Raw genomic sequence first — 15,218 nt, forward strand, 5'->3', positions numbered from 1 at the left:
GTGTTAAAAAATAACAAAGCTAGCTCATCTCCGCAGTCACTCATCATCACCCTAAATACATCTCTACAATTTGGGCTTACGTGTGTTTGTAAAAAATAAATTATAAGTCAATAAATAAATGGAGTGAACGATTTATTTGATAAAATATTTAAATATATATATTTTTAGAAAAATATGTTATTATTTATTTTAATATGATAAACAAAATAATAATTATGAAAAAATATTAGGTACCTGTACCCGAGTCTACTATCACCTCCCCCTTCACCCGTTTTAACCTTTTTTTAAGTTACGTAAAAATTAGAATGTGTGACAATTTTTTTCTAATAGCAATCCGCACCTGGCAGAACAACTAACAACACTTTCTTTCTTTAACAATACCTTAATTGTGTCTACCACACTTTAAGTAGAAACATTTAAAAAAATAAATCATTAGATTCTATTTAATCTAACCTAAACAAATTGTACTTTGACGAGATACGCCAATCATTAAGTATAAGGCTTAGAAGGCACCATCTCGTTTCTGCAAAGGCTTACGATAAGCCTTGGCAATGCAACGTTACATTCCTAAATATTTTCCCACAAAACCCTGTATATAAAAATATATTATTTGTTGTCACACTTCTGGTTTTTACGCGACCAGGGATACATTTAATTTGAGATGTAGGAATGGAGAACAGAGTAATATCTGGGTGCGCGTCAAAGTCCCAGAGCCCCTGCCTCGCGACGGGTGGGGGGTATGAAAGAAGAAGCGGGTCATAGCGACAGAGGTTAAAAGGAATTTCGTATTTTTCGCCGTCCCCGTCAGCAACGTCATCAAAACTTGGTTTCAGTGAGCGAATAAGATAATTTAAGCTTTTCGTTACGTGATGGAGGGAGGGGCTCTATACTGGGTGGGCTATGAGTCGGACTGAAGTAAATACTAACCGTTCTCCATTCCTACTTCTAAAATTAAATCTATCCCTGACGCGACATTGTTTTTAACCTTTCATTTTTTTATCACAAAATAAAACCCCTCTCAAACTAAATTCAAATTATGTACTCTTCGTTTGTGTTCGCGTAAATTATCGGCTCGGTTAAATTGCCGTTTGCAAATGTTGCAAGCGACTAATTCTTGACTGTTGTGCAGTTTAACGTGTCTCTTCAAAGTGCCTTTACTCGAGAAATATTTATTGCATATATTGCAGGTTAAGGTCTCCTGGCCGCCGATGGGCTCAGTTATCAAATTACCGGTACTTTGTACGAGAATACCGCCTTTTAACGGTGGTATATGTTTTGGGTAACGCATGAACCGTAATAAGTCTTTTCTGGGATCCTCTAAACGAGAATATAACAAGCCTGTGACAAATTTTAATATAATTAGTCCAACGTTTTAATTTTTGAGCCACGTCTGACCAATCACCAAAAATCCCGACGTGCAATTATTAGAAAAAATAAATGAAGAGGGTAGATTTTGAAAAGGTCGAGCTGTAACTTTTATCAAATGTTAAAGATAATTGAGTTGTAGGTAACAATTGCAACAATTAGAATACAGTTCCCCCAAAAATGTCGTCTTCGCATTGTGTGTGAAAACTTTACGCGATGGTTTAAATAGACGCAATATTTGGTTTTTAAAGTAGTGCAGAATAATTATTATAAAACGTCTTCATTTGATTAGGGTTCATACAACTTTTCGAGAACCCCTGAGATTCCCAAAAAAGGTTTTTCCCCAATTTATTTCCCATGGTTTTTTTCCCAGATATATGAAATAGTCGAAGCAACCCCTTCAGAGAAAACTTACTCAAACCTCACAAATTACTAAAAACTCTAAATATCCCCGAGTTTTTCGTCAACTATTTATTTCCCCGATTTTTCCGGGTTTGTTTGAACCCTGTGCCTGACAAAACTATCATGACATGATAACATCTTTAACACAATTCCGACAGCCACATTCAAAAATTTGCTTTCATCCCGTTTTTACACTTAAGTGAGAAGGAGATAAGCGCCAGAAATAACATGAGAAAAGAATTATCACCATAAGCAGAATCTTTTTCAATTATATATTAATTTCCCATTGTGTGCAAGTTTGGTTTGGAAGAAAGGTTTTTCAACAAAAGCATGATTTATAGCGCTACCACAATTTTCTTTGGTTTGCCATTTGGAATACATACAGCTAATCGGAATCATTGCGTAGCCATTTTCACTTAACGTATCTAGGCGGATTTTGTAGAAAGAGCCAGACTTATCATTATGTATGACGAATTTTAACTAGCGAGTAATCATAGATTGTATATGTGAAAACTTGGTAAATATAATTCTGTTCACCTGCCAACTCGAGGTAACGACGCTCACACAAAAATTTTATTAGCTATCTGCATTTGCAGGAATACAGACAAGTATTAGATAAGTTGAGAAAATGGCTCCACAATTATTTCCATCATCTGTATGCCTTTGCTATAGGTTACGTTATTCAAACTTAATCCGCCACCTAGTATGTGCTTAATAAGTTTAATCCCTCTCTTCCTCCTAGGCCTAGGTTTAATCTGAACTAAACTATTAATTATTCTGTATTATTTCAACAAATCAAAGCCTAATTGGTCATCGTAAACCTCGAATGGAACTTCATGCATTTGCACCAAAAAGGTCTAATGATTAAGGGAAGAAAACTTCAGTTGCATGATATCAATAGCTAGGAGAAAGTGAGGGGACTCACTATCAAACAAGGGTCTACTTCATTATCCCTTTAAGAGAGTAAGATTGCGATAGGTAAATTAAGAGCAGAGCAAAGTAAACATTTAAAGGGAGTATAAAGCAAACAGGCAAGATAAAGTTGAAATTCATAAAATAATGAAATCGGTAGGAAATTTTCCGAGTGTTCTGAATTCTGATAGATAAAATATCCAGCATGGACTAAGTACTATACAATGCGTTCAAGAGAGAGAATGTAGAGAGGAATTAATTCACCATCAAAGGAGGGGGGGGAACCTACCTATCAAACCGTATGGGAGAACCAGTGTTAAGTTTATAAGATATGTTCCATAAGTATAACACTTCACGATAAGCTCTCAGTAACCAGTGACAACCTAATGGAACTTATGAATTTATGGTGTTAAGGGTCATAAAAACAGCCCACCAAATAGCAGAACCAGTTAAACTAAAGTACATTGGTGAAGTATGGTTTTAGCTACACTGTATCCCACTGCGCAGCAAAAATATTTTTAAGGGGAGCGAACATTTGCTTAAACAGATTTTGATGAATTATTGAATATTGTAGAAATAATTAGATATTAAAAAAACATAGAAAATTGCAAGAACTAAATATTGTAATTAGTAATTATAGTAAATTAAAATTTTCAACTCTAAATAAATAACACATTCTTATCTAGAACGCACTACAGATAAAATTTCTGCTTTACAGTGTTTGTGAGACGCAGTTGAAAAAGGGTTATTTCTATTTGTTGTGATATCCCCGTCCCAGGAAAAATTTCTTTTATGTTTATCACAAACTCAAAGGGGTAAAATTGAACTCCATTGCTTTATGCTCCCTTTTGATTAAAAAATTTAAAATCATTTCCCACTCCTCAAAAACCTGGATTCAGAAGCATATCATCCAGTTCACCAACGATTGCAAAATAATTACGATCCCATAAAAACATATTCAATTTTCAGTTCACCACAAAGAAATTCCGATCCCAGAAAAGATTATGTAGTAAAAAATAAATGAAAGAATTGGTTTCAAACCTTGACTGGAACCAGGAGGCAGTAGCTGACGATTCTCTTGCGAAAAATTACTGGGTCCCGCACTGATGGAGAGGCTGGAATCAAAATAAGGAGAGTTGCTATCGTCCTGACTCAGATGAGATTGAGATGAGGTGTCATTTGGTGATACGCAACTGGAGGGTTCTTGATACGAAACCATCATTGTTGGTTTGACGTCTGAAAACATGCATTGTTTTTCAGTTTTTTTTTTTTTTTTAAGGTTTTGGAGGTCAAATTAGACTAAACATTAATTAAAACTAAGCTTTCAATTAAATTGTGATCAAGGATGAAGACTGAGCTAATCACAGAGTTGGCTTTCAGAGGCTTAATAGGGTTATGTAGTTCATATAAATGATTTACGGGGGAAAAATAAAGAAAACTATTGGCAAAAGTATATAGATTTATAAACAAAAAGTACACTACATTAACGATTCCCTGAGTTTCATTGTAGACGATATGTAAACTGAGAAGCAAATTACCCTCCGCTAATATGTTTACAAGAACTAACAAATCGGGAAGAGCTTTTTTTTTACGTCATAGGTTTATAGAAAGAAGCACACGTTGCTGGAGATCCAAACATTAATTTTTGGTACTAGAGTTAGCATCTGCCTATTCAAGGCTTTTTCCCTGTGTCAGGGTCGGGAATGTAATGGTATGCAGAGGGGTTCGACGCTATTCCGGGATAAAGGAGGGCTTCTCATATTACTTGGCGCGAGCAAGTTTCAAAGAGGTTACTTTTGTTCTTATAGCTATATACTTTTGATATTGGACTAAGTCTAGAAGGTGGTCGCCCATTTCAGCACAGTTTTATTTTTCACACCTTAAAAACCTATAGCCCGTTTCCGCGCACTTTTTCATAACCCATTTCCCCACAGTTTGCAAAAATAGAAAAATAAATATTTCTAGTTGATTACATTTTAAAAACCTTAAACTTATGTTGCTTGCCCATTGGTCCAAAAAGAGCCAAAATGTGAGGTTTTATGACTGCTTTTTAACGACAGATTTATTTTTAATGCTCCTTTTACTTCTTTTTTTTTAACAAAATCACACTTGGTTTAATGCTTACGTCTATCATTACACTTTTCTATGTCGATAGTGATATTGCAATGGTCAAATCACAAGTATAATAGCATGCCCCTATTGTAGCGTAAACTAACCTAACCTAACCGAACCGAGCCCTATCTAACCTAACTGAACCGAACCAAACCAAACCAAACCTGACCTAACCCCAACGGAACCAAACCTAACCCTAAACTATATCTATAGTGAAATTGAAATGGTCAAATCACAAGTTTAATAGCATGCCCCTATTGTAGCATAGCCAAACATAACATAACCCTAAACTATATCTATAGTGAAATTGCAATGGTCAAATCTAAAGTTTAAAAAGCATGCCCCTATTGTAGCATAACCAAACCTAACCTACCGAACCTAACCTAATCAACAAGAAAATAAAAATGTTTTATTTACAAACGGTGCGGAAATGGGCTATGGTAAAAAATGGTGAACTAAAATTTCAATGTGAAAACAGTGCGGAAATGGGCCATAAAAAGTGTGCGGAATTGGGCTATGATTCTCGAAAAATGTGCGGAAATGGGCATCCTCGGTCTAGAAATATCATGGCAATATTTCGGAATGTGTGGAAACTGATTTGGTTCATTTGATTAATAACATTTGTCACTTGATAAAAAATTGTAAACAGGGTTCATACAACATTTAGAAAGGCGATTTCCCTGATTTTTCCGTTTCCCATGCATAACAGGTGTAGTTTTTTTATAGTTGAAGCAACCCCTTCAGATCAAATGTTCCAGGTTTGTATGAACCCTGTTAACGTACCTCAACCATCTCAAATTTAGTTCCCAACTCAAGTTTGATACAATTGTTAGACCAAAATTTTTAATATCAAACAAGAACATTATTTTCAGGCAAGAAGCGATATCTAGTTTATTAGGGAGAAGGTATAAGATGCCTAAGTATTCGCGCGCCATAGTCCCAGTCCCCCTTTCAAATACAAGGGGGGGGGGGCGTAAAAGGAGGCCGGGCCATTTCGCCTCTCTTCAGTCAAAAAATACAAAAGAGATGGTGGTTGTAATTTAGAGGCGGGGATTAACTCCGGACCTACGTTTGGACTGGAGATAAAGCCAGAAATGTGGCGAATTTATGCCTTCTCCCTAATAAACTAGATATCACTTCTTGGTTCAGGTTAGGTAACAACCACTAGACTGGGTAGATACACTTTGTTAATACCCTTATCTCATGAAATTTAGCGGATTTGGTTTACATTTCAAAACGTTTTTAGGAAGAGGAGAGCTGAATAGCAATAGCTCCTCCCATTTCCCCTAAAATGGCTAACTTATCAGTGTGGAAGGCTACTGGGGTCCAAACCCTCCCCCCCCGCTCTTGTATGCTATCTATAAGCAGGGTTCATACGAAATTTCGAAACCCAATTTCCCTGATATTTCCAGGTTTTCCAGAGTACTTCTTATAAATTTCCAGGTGCATTTTTTGCATTGGAGGAGTGTTATAATTTCAAATAGGGTAACCAGACTATACCTACAACCACATTATATAGGCTCATGCCTCTGTGGTTGCCAGTAGCTTTGGTTACGAAATAAATATTAAATGTTTACCATTCTTTGTTAGGTTATAATAGACAGTACCAAAATACAGAATTCCATACACCAGGGCTGATACTCACTCATACGCTCAATTTTAGTTGAATAAATGACTAATTAATTTAGAAATGGTAAGCAAAAAGTGACTAAATAGGGGCCACTTGAAATAAAATGTTTTCAGAGATGACCGATTTAAAAGATATTTTGAAGGTCAGTGTCGTAATTTAGCTCAATCTATGGTCTTAGATATTTCCAGTCAAAGGAAAGGTCACCTCATAAAAGGTCTACGGCGAAATTCAATTAGAGAAATCAAAGCAATTGATGCCGTTTTAAATCAAAAACAAAACATTCATTTGAACTGGATTAATTTTAAATAATAAGTTAAACATTTGCTATTTGCTGAGCGAGCGAAGCGAGCTCCACGATTTTGGACTTTGATCAACTGTGATCTCGCTATTTTTGCGTTTAAACCGTCATAAGACGATTTTTTCGTGCACCAAATTAGATTATGGGTCCCACTGAAGTGTATTTGTTTCACTTTATTTAATTTCCCTGATTTTTTGGAAAAAAATTTATTTTCCCTGATTTTTCGAAGAAATTTTCATTTTCCCTGATATTTCCCTGATTTTTTTCCTCTACACCAATTTCCCTGATATTTCCAGGTTTTCCCTGTTTTCCATGTTCGTATGAACCCTGTATAAGGATTTTTACTCAAGGTTCATACAACTTTCCTAAACCCAATTTTCCCCACATAAATTTCCCTGATTTTACAGGTTTTTCCCATATAAGAAGTAAGGTTTCTTTTTTTGAGTTGAGGCAAACTTACTCAAACCTCACACAATTCCCATCCCTGCATTTTACTAAAAATTCTAAATCTCTTTTCGTCAACTACTCCATGTTTGTATGAACCCTGTTACTGACTCTTTGCCAAAAGCCTACAACGTATGAACCCTTTGAGTACATGAAGACCCATGTTGAACCAAGATATGATACAATTTTAACCACCCCATTTCTCATTGCAAAGCTCAAAATCAATTATACTTCAAAACCCTCCCGCAAACTCTTCAAAAATTAAGATTTTCTTTAAGGCATGCATGCATTCAATATTTCAAACAATAGGGACTTGGCATTACTACGTTATGAAACGTCAGGCTACCTTCCACTAGTGCTAAAAAACATACCAGGAGGAGGGGGCTTATAGAGCTATTTCAGTGGGGGAAAAATTTCGTCTGCTACGAAAATTGGGCCTGCCTTTGAGTGTAGAGGGCGGCCATTTTGTGAGGGTTTCTCTATGGGCAAATAGCATTGGTGACGTAGCCATTACCCCCTCTGAAATAGCTCTATATACCTTTCATTCTGTTAAAAAACATACCATAATGGCGCTGGGGGCGGAGTTAAGCGTAAATTGCCAAGTCCCTATTAATAAAAAAAAATAAACATTACCTTCGAGGTTTCCCATTGTTAATGCTGGAGTTAAAGATTGAGCTAAATTAGAGTCATCAGATCCTTGTGTTGTTGAATCTTCTGTCTGTCATAAATATACAAAACAGAACCCAAGATTTAACCCCATCACCTCCACCAAGATTTGACCCCAATACCTCCACCAAAAATAACCTTTAAAGCTCAAAACTTACCCTATTAAAATCATCCTCGTCACTTATTTCATCTTGACCATCATCTCTTTCAGAATCACGATTGTCCATTTTTTTACTCAAATCAATATGACGTGGTTTCTTTCTTTTTCTCGACTTATTAGAACTGGGAGACTTTTTCGGATCACTTTGCACACCACTAACAACACTTTCAGCACTCACAACTGACGGACCAACTTCATCAAGGGTCGTAGTAAGAGGCAATGGATGGTCAAGTAGCGGTAATGGTAACGGAGGAATCTCATGATTTATTCTTTTTTGATTAGTTTCAGTGACGGATTTTGGCTGGGACGTTTTATTGGCATCACCACTAACAGTTTGAATGTTCGGATTATTCGCGAGGTCACTGGAAACTTCGGCTAAGCCTTTAACTTTCAATGTTTCGGCAGTTTTTAATAAAGTTGAGAGGCTACTTTGAGCTACATTTACTTCCCCTTTGTACATAAACTCTATGCACGCTTTTAAATCGCTGTAGTTAATGTTGTTTAAAATAATAACGGGATGTTTACACGGATGATTCGTAAACAAGTTTTGAAAAAACGGGCTACAAGCCGAGAGTATAACTTTATGAGCCTTTAAACACAATCCTTCACAAGCTAACGTAACGTCCGAAAATGATTCGTTTAACATAAAAGATTCGAAAACCGCGACTAAATTTGAGCTGTAATTGTTCCATTTTAAACAAAATTGTTGCGTCGTACCCATTATGACCGGATTTGGAACGTCGGGTTGGTCAGGTTACTCAGGTACGTACGGAGATTGTTTTGATATTTTGAATGCTAACGTTAAGCCTTGGTCCTTAATCCGGTATCGCAACGGCGTTATTTAATAAATTAATTGAATTTTTTTACCTTTATCACAATTTTACTATGGAGCATTGAATTGCAGCATTCCCATGGTTATTTTAGTGCTGTTAATTTTAATTTTAAATGATTAAAATTCGACAAAACTTAATAAAATGCGCGGGGAAAACCACCGTGAACGTAAACCAGGCCCCTACCCAAGATTTTCCGAAACAAATATGGCCGCGATAACAACCCTTGAAAATGTTTTCTGTCGAAGGATGTAAAGGGGGAGGGTTCGAAATGGACACGTCGTATCTCTCAAGGCGCCTTCACATAACTCTACTTTCGAATCCTGAACCACTCGAATTTTTACTAGGCCTATATATTTGTAAAACAATTTTGCACGACTCCGAAGCCACCAAAATTTCGTTATAATCTGCTCTAGAAATGTCTCTTTATAGCGTGCAGAAAAGTATTGTCAGATAATAACAAGTACAATTCAACTACTTTCTACAGACTGAAAAGTTCAGGCTTGTGGAATGGTGTCAATTCTGGCTTGGTAATTGGGAATTTGCCCTCTCAAAATATTGGCAACCCTGAAGTGCAGTGGGGTCTGGAATAGTTCATAGACAGGGAGGAAATTTCTAACTAGTAGAAGTCTATAATCAGTTCTTATCCTCTGTTTTAAAAAGTTGAATAGTGTGTAAGGGCCTTAAGGTTTTCAGGGCAGTATATCTCAAAAGAGGTCATTAAACCTTATACTCTTCTTTCTTCATTAAATTTAGCATAATATAGAACAATAATTTCGTAGTTTAGTGATATTTGAAGGCACAAAGTTTTTATTTGTTCTTCACAAACACATTACGAAGGAAATGTGCATTACGGGGGGGGGGGGGTAATAATTAATATTAAAATAATATCACACTATCCTGGACTAAAAACCCAGTCCCGTCGCATATTATAGAGCTTGGGTTTAATTTATATCGAATAGAATGGTTAAACTTATATCCTTGAATTTGACAGACTACATTGGGATAACCCTTACAGATAATGTTCTGACAAGTGTTGCCAGTCATTTGTGAGCGCAATTCAACGACTGACTTAAAAACGTAGTTTTGTTCGATCCAGAATTCAGTTAACAAACCTGACTACCTGAGATGCTCTTATCAAACCACTGGCAGCAAGTTAAGAAACGGGTGGGGGTGATAATTTCCTAAACCCTTACCTTACGCTGGTTCGTTTAAAACTTAGGCGCCACCCACAAACCGTGACGCTCTTTAAGGACTAGGACTGGTTTACACTTGAAACCCATCTACTGGCCTTGAATTTGAATTAATGCATTGGAACCAATAATTTATAAATTTTCAAATCTAATTAGGCTGCTTTAATTATATAATTTGGGCGCATAGATTAACTACCCCCAGCCGCTACAATAAAGATTGTTGTCTTCAAATGGCTTATTTTCTGAAACTAATTCTCTCATTTGCATATCTAAATTTTTCTAAATCTAATTTCCAGTTTGTCAATAGCTTAGACAGGGTTGCCACGGAATTTTCAGAACCAAATTCCCTGACTTTTCCAGGTTTCCCTGAAATTTTCCCTGACCTTTTAGGCCGAAAGTGTAAATGTTTACAGCACGTTTAATGTGCTTATAATTAAATAACCTCTCTACATTAAGTTTTCCAATGTATTTGTTGCACCAAAATGAATAAAAAAACATTTAAACTATAAATAACAGTCTAACAGATTTTTTAGAGAGCATTTACTTTACAAAAACAAATTCTAGTCATTTTTAAGGATTGCTCTAGAGTTTGTGTTAAGAGAGGATGACCGTGGCAACCCTGCTAGAGAATCAACAAAATTCCATGCATGCTAAGAATCGGTAATTTACCTACCTCACATCTTTTGAATAATTAAGCCAGGTCATTTCACTGATTAACTAATATCTTTTATGCGGCTAAGGGTTTAAAAACTAATGGGCTTTACAAAACAATATGAAATTGTCGATAGCAGGGTTCATACAACGTTTCGAAAACCGATTATCCAGAGTTTTCTATCCCCCCCCCATATGAGTTTTTCAGGCTTTTAATTTATTTGGAGTAATAACAACCGGGGTGGTTTGTTCAGTTACAGCAACCCCTTCAGAGCAATCTTACTCAAACCTAACAAATTTCCCTGAATTTTAGTAAGTTCTAAAAATCCCAGTTTTTGTCAACTATTAAGACCCATTTCCCTGAGCTTCCCAGGTTTGTATAAACCCTGGTTAATTTAAAGCAACGAAATTCCCAGCATAATAAGAACCGACAATTAACCTCTCTCACACCTTTTAAATGATTAAGCTAGGCTTTTCAGTGATTACCAATATAAACTTTGGCTAAAGGTCCGAAAACTAAAACACAATTTGAAATGGTCAAGCCTTACGCGGTTTTCCCGGAGCAATATTTTACCGAGAGTTCAAACATCACTTTTACCACCTGAATATGTAACTATGGCAGACCTGCAATAAGAAAATTACACAACCAACATATTCCCCCTGGGACTCAGATTCAAATAGTTTAACCTTTCTTTTCGATTTTCCTTCACGTTTTTAGGCCCAATTGTTATTGTTCTAAGTTAATATCGTAGTTTATGTAAAAACATGGCACAAAAAGCGAAGCGATTTTGGTGTTTGGTCAAACATCGCTTGAAACTTCATCCAGTTGTGGTTGTTTGAACATAAATTCTGACCCCTATTGAGCTCATTTTCAAATTCCCAGACTTCTACCATCTTAAATATTAAGGATCAAAGTTGTTCAAAAGATATAACGGTAGTCAGGGTTCATACAACTTTTGGAAAACCCACTTCCCTGAGTTTTTCAGGTTATTTACGCATACATGAAGTAATAACGAGTGGTTTTAATAGTTCAGAGCAAAATTACTCAAACTAGAATGTCCCGGATATCCCACTTTTTTTTTTAATATACTTCCCAGTTTTGTATGAACCCTGGCAGTATGACGAGCTGGACGAACCTTGTCCCACTAAACCTAATACCAAAAGCTTTTCGAACAATCGGAAAATTCACCTACTTAAAAACATTTCATAGCTAATGTTTGATAAGGAGTTTTATCCCCCTATAGTTTACTGCTTAAACAGGGTTCATACAACTTTAGGAAAACAAATCTCCCTGAGATTTCCAAGTTTTTCCCCCATATACTTCCCTGAATTTTCCAGGGTTTTCGCGTATATGGAGTATCTTATGGAGCAAATGTTAACGAAGGAGGGGGGAGCAATTAGGATTATAATATAATCAAAGGACATCCCCGTATGTCTAATATGAGCAGAGTTAAGAGCCTACATCCTATGGAGGGTATGTTTACGAACATTTTGCTTAATTACTCGGCCCCTGTTTGACGCAAATTTCCCTGATTTGCCTGAATGTTATTAAAAATTCTAAATTTTCCCCGAGGTTTTTGTCAACTACTTTCCCTGTTTGTATGAACCCTGTTACAATGAGTGCACAGTGAAAATTAACCGCCTCATTCCCACTTCTTTTTTGAACTAAGTTTAACAAGACTGACGTTTTTCCCTGATAATTTGAATAAAACATAAATATGTAGAAACTGACTAAATAAACTCGTAATCTATTACGTTACAAACCTTTCACATCTCTAGACAATAACCTTTGGTAAGCATTGCATAATATTCCAGTTTACCAGAATGACATTATGCTACTTATGCCTTAGAACTTTCATTTCCCCTAAAAACTTCGTTAATTCTAATACATATCTTTCATATTTTAGAGTGCAAATAAAGCCTCTGCCTAAAATATCATTTATAACAAGCCCTCGATAATTCAAGACTCACGCAAACTACAACGATATCTACTTAAGTGTCTCGGCGGTTATAAAATACCTGGCTAGCAATTTGGCTAATATACTTGGGGTTTTGGATAACCAATCTAATTAACTTCGAGCAACCACTGTGTTACTTTTATATATAACCCTTATAATTGAACATTCTGCAACACTAAAAATTTTTGTTAATTTCAACCATTCCCTACCCAATAACAATTTATTCTAGACTTTCTCTAGTTTCGTGGGCAACGTTTCAACCATTCCTGGAGTTTGTCTTAACTAACCTAAAATTGGGCCTGTAGTTGGCTAAGCGAGGTTTGAAACCTTTGCTGTTCAATATTACCCCTTGACAAGTATCGGTTCCATAATTGCTCATTTTCCCGTGAACTTCCGCTACTTATTTCCAACGACTGCTGTTAGTAATCGAATCAATTAACTAGCCTTAATTTTCCCATGAACTTCCACTATTTCTGTTCAGTACCTCCATTGCCTCTACACCTTTCTAAATTAATGAATCGGACCCACAATTTCTATTTTCCCATGTCTAAAGTTGCGCCTGTATTTGTCTAAGTGAATATAACACCCTCGCTGTTCATTATTACTGCTCACTATGCTCTAACTTGCTATGAGAATCTTCCACAATAGCAATTTTCCCCATGAACTGCAGCTATTTCTTTTCAAGGGGTGCTGTTAAATTCTCATCTATTAACTGGCCTGAGATTGGTCTTATAGTTGGCTAAGCATCACACCCTCAACTGTTCAGTAAAACACCTCACTATATTCTAACTTGTTGATCATCGGTTCCACAATTTCCAATTTTCCCATGAACTTCCGCTATTTCTTCAAGGGATGCTGTTAAAAATTTAATCAATAACTAGCCTAAAGATTGGGCACGTAGTTGGCTAAGCGACTATAACAACCTCACTGTTCCAAAATAAATTTTCCCATCGCTAAACAAGGGTTATTGTTTCAAACCCAATCACTTAACTAGACTGCGCCCGTAGTTGGCTAAACAAGTACCCTAACTGTTCAGTACCTCCATTGCACCAGCACCTAAGTTAATGAATCTGTCCCACAACTCCTAATTTTCCCATGTCCAAGGTTGCTCCTGTAGCTGGCTAAGTGAATATAACACTCACTGTACAGTATTACCGCTCACTATGCTCTAACTTGCTATTAGAATCTTCCACAATTGCTAATTTACCCATGAACTTCCGCTATTTCTTTTCAAGGGCTGCTGTTAAAATCTTATCAATTAACTGGCCTGAGTTGGCTAAGCGAGTATCACACCCTAACTATTCTGTATTAACCCTCACCATTTTCTAACTTACTATGAGCAAAGGTTCCATAATTTCTTTTCCCACGAACTTCCCATTTCTTCTCAAGGGAAGCTTTTAAAAATTCTAATAAATTACCTACCCTAAAAGATTGGGCACATAGTTGGCTAAGCGACTATAACACCCTCACAGCTCCATGGCTAAACTGTTCAGTACTTCCATTACCCCCACACAACTTTCTAAGTAAAAAGGATCGGCCCCACAATTTCGGCCAAATTTTCCCAGGTCTAAGGTTGTGCCTAAGTTAATATTATAACACCCTCACTGTTCATTATTACAGCTAACTTGCTAAGAGAATTTTCCACAATAGCTAATTTCCCCATGACCTTCCGCTATTTCATTTAAAGGGATGCTGTTAAAATTTAACCAATTAACTAGCCTAAGATCGGGCTAAGCGAGAATCTGTGCCACAACAAATTTTCCCATCGCTTTACTCATCCTACTTTTTCTAATCAAAGGCTGCTGTTTCAAGCCAAACGATCTAACTAGCCTCAGACTGCCTGTACTACGCTAAACGACTACCACACCCTCTGTCCAGTACTACCATTACGACCACAACTTGCCTATTTCCCCATCCTGTCAGTTCACTCTCCAACCCATCAAATTACACTTCTTTAAAACGAATTAACACCCACAATCCTACAGTGACCTTCCCGTCTACCCTATACTTCAGCTAATTCCAACTAGGGTTAATCTGGGAATGGCTATGAGTCTAAATTGGCCCTTCAAACTAGAAGCGGCCTAACATTGACATTTCAGAGCTACCTTCCTCCTCTTGACCTTTCCGTACCTAATAAGTTCTATGCAGATGCTTTCTCGCCCACGCTAAACTTTCACTAAGTTTCCCAGCTAGATATTACCCGCTCCCAAGAAAACCGCCCACCTAGTGTGTTAATATACCCTCACTACGATAAAATGTTCTAGTACTAAAGATTTTGGCGTTCTAATCCTTAGCTCCCTTCGTTGACACTAACCCTCAATAGCTAGACAACTGTTAAACCTGCCGTTCCAAATTTGAGGGAAGGATACTTCACTAGCCAACTTAGCTCACGGTTGCCTATAACTGTTAATCGTTAACTCACTGACCATGTATTAAACTGACCAGTATTATTGGTATATTCTCCACGAACTTGGGACACTTTCAATCCAATTCTAAGATCATTTCGACCTTACCTTTAATATTGCAACTCTTACCTTTGCAAGAACGATGGTGCATTGAAACCAAACCACATCCTTAACACTACCATAACCTACAAA

The 15,218-nt window shown here is 36.7% G+C and overlaps 1 protein-coding gene across 25 annotated transcripts in view; it reads right to left on the minus strand.

Annotated features, from left to right (window-relative positions):
- The window catches only part of LOC149702687 (uncharacterized), a 46,675-nt gene that overhangs the window by 21,941 nt on the left and 9,516 nt on the right, over positions 1-15,218 (minus strand). Inside the window, exons 1-4 of one of the 25 annotated variants that reach the window (XM_089866561.1) lie at positions 7,988-9,136; positions 7,797-7,881; positions 3,721-3,915; positions 116-1,338 (exon numbers count right to left, since the gene is read on the minus strand). The exons of 20 other annotated variants lie outside the window; for them this stretch is intronic. In XM_089866561.1, coding sequence (XP_089722687.1) covers positions 1,019-1,338; positions 3,721-3,915; positions 7,797-7,881; positions 7,988-8,710 — 1,323 coding nt within the window. In that variant the 5' untranslated portion in view covers positions 8,711-9,136 and the 3' untranslated portion in view covers positions 116-1,018. Of the gene's footprint in view, positions 1-115; positions 1,339-3,720; positions 3,916-7,796; positions 7,882-7,987; positions 9,159-15,218 lie in introns of those variants that run through there. 4 more of the 25 variants (XM_089866543.1, XM_089866562.1, XM_089866552.1 and 1 more) reach the window with 4 other exon arrangements.

Source organism: Phalangium opilio, unplaced genomic scaffold (genome assembly GCF_054372755.1).
Source record: "Phalangium opilio isolate 3A_F unplaced genomic scaffold, DU_Popi_V2 ptg000017l_1, whole genome shotgun sequence".
Taxonomy (NCBI): Eukaryota; Metazoa; Arthropoda; class Arachnida; order Opiliones; family Phalangiidae; genus Phalangium; species Phalangium opilio.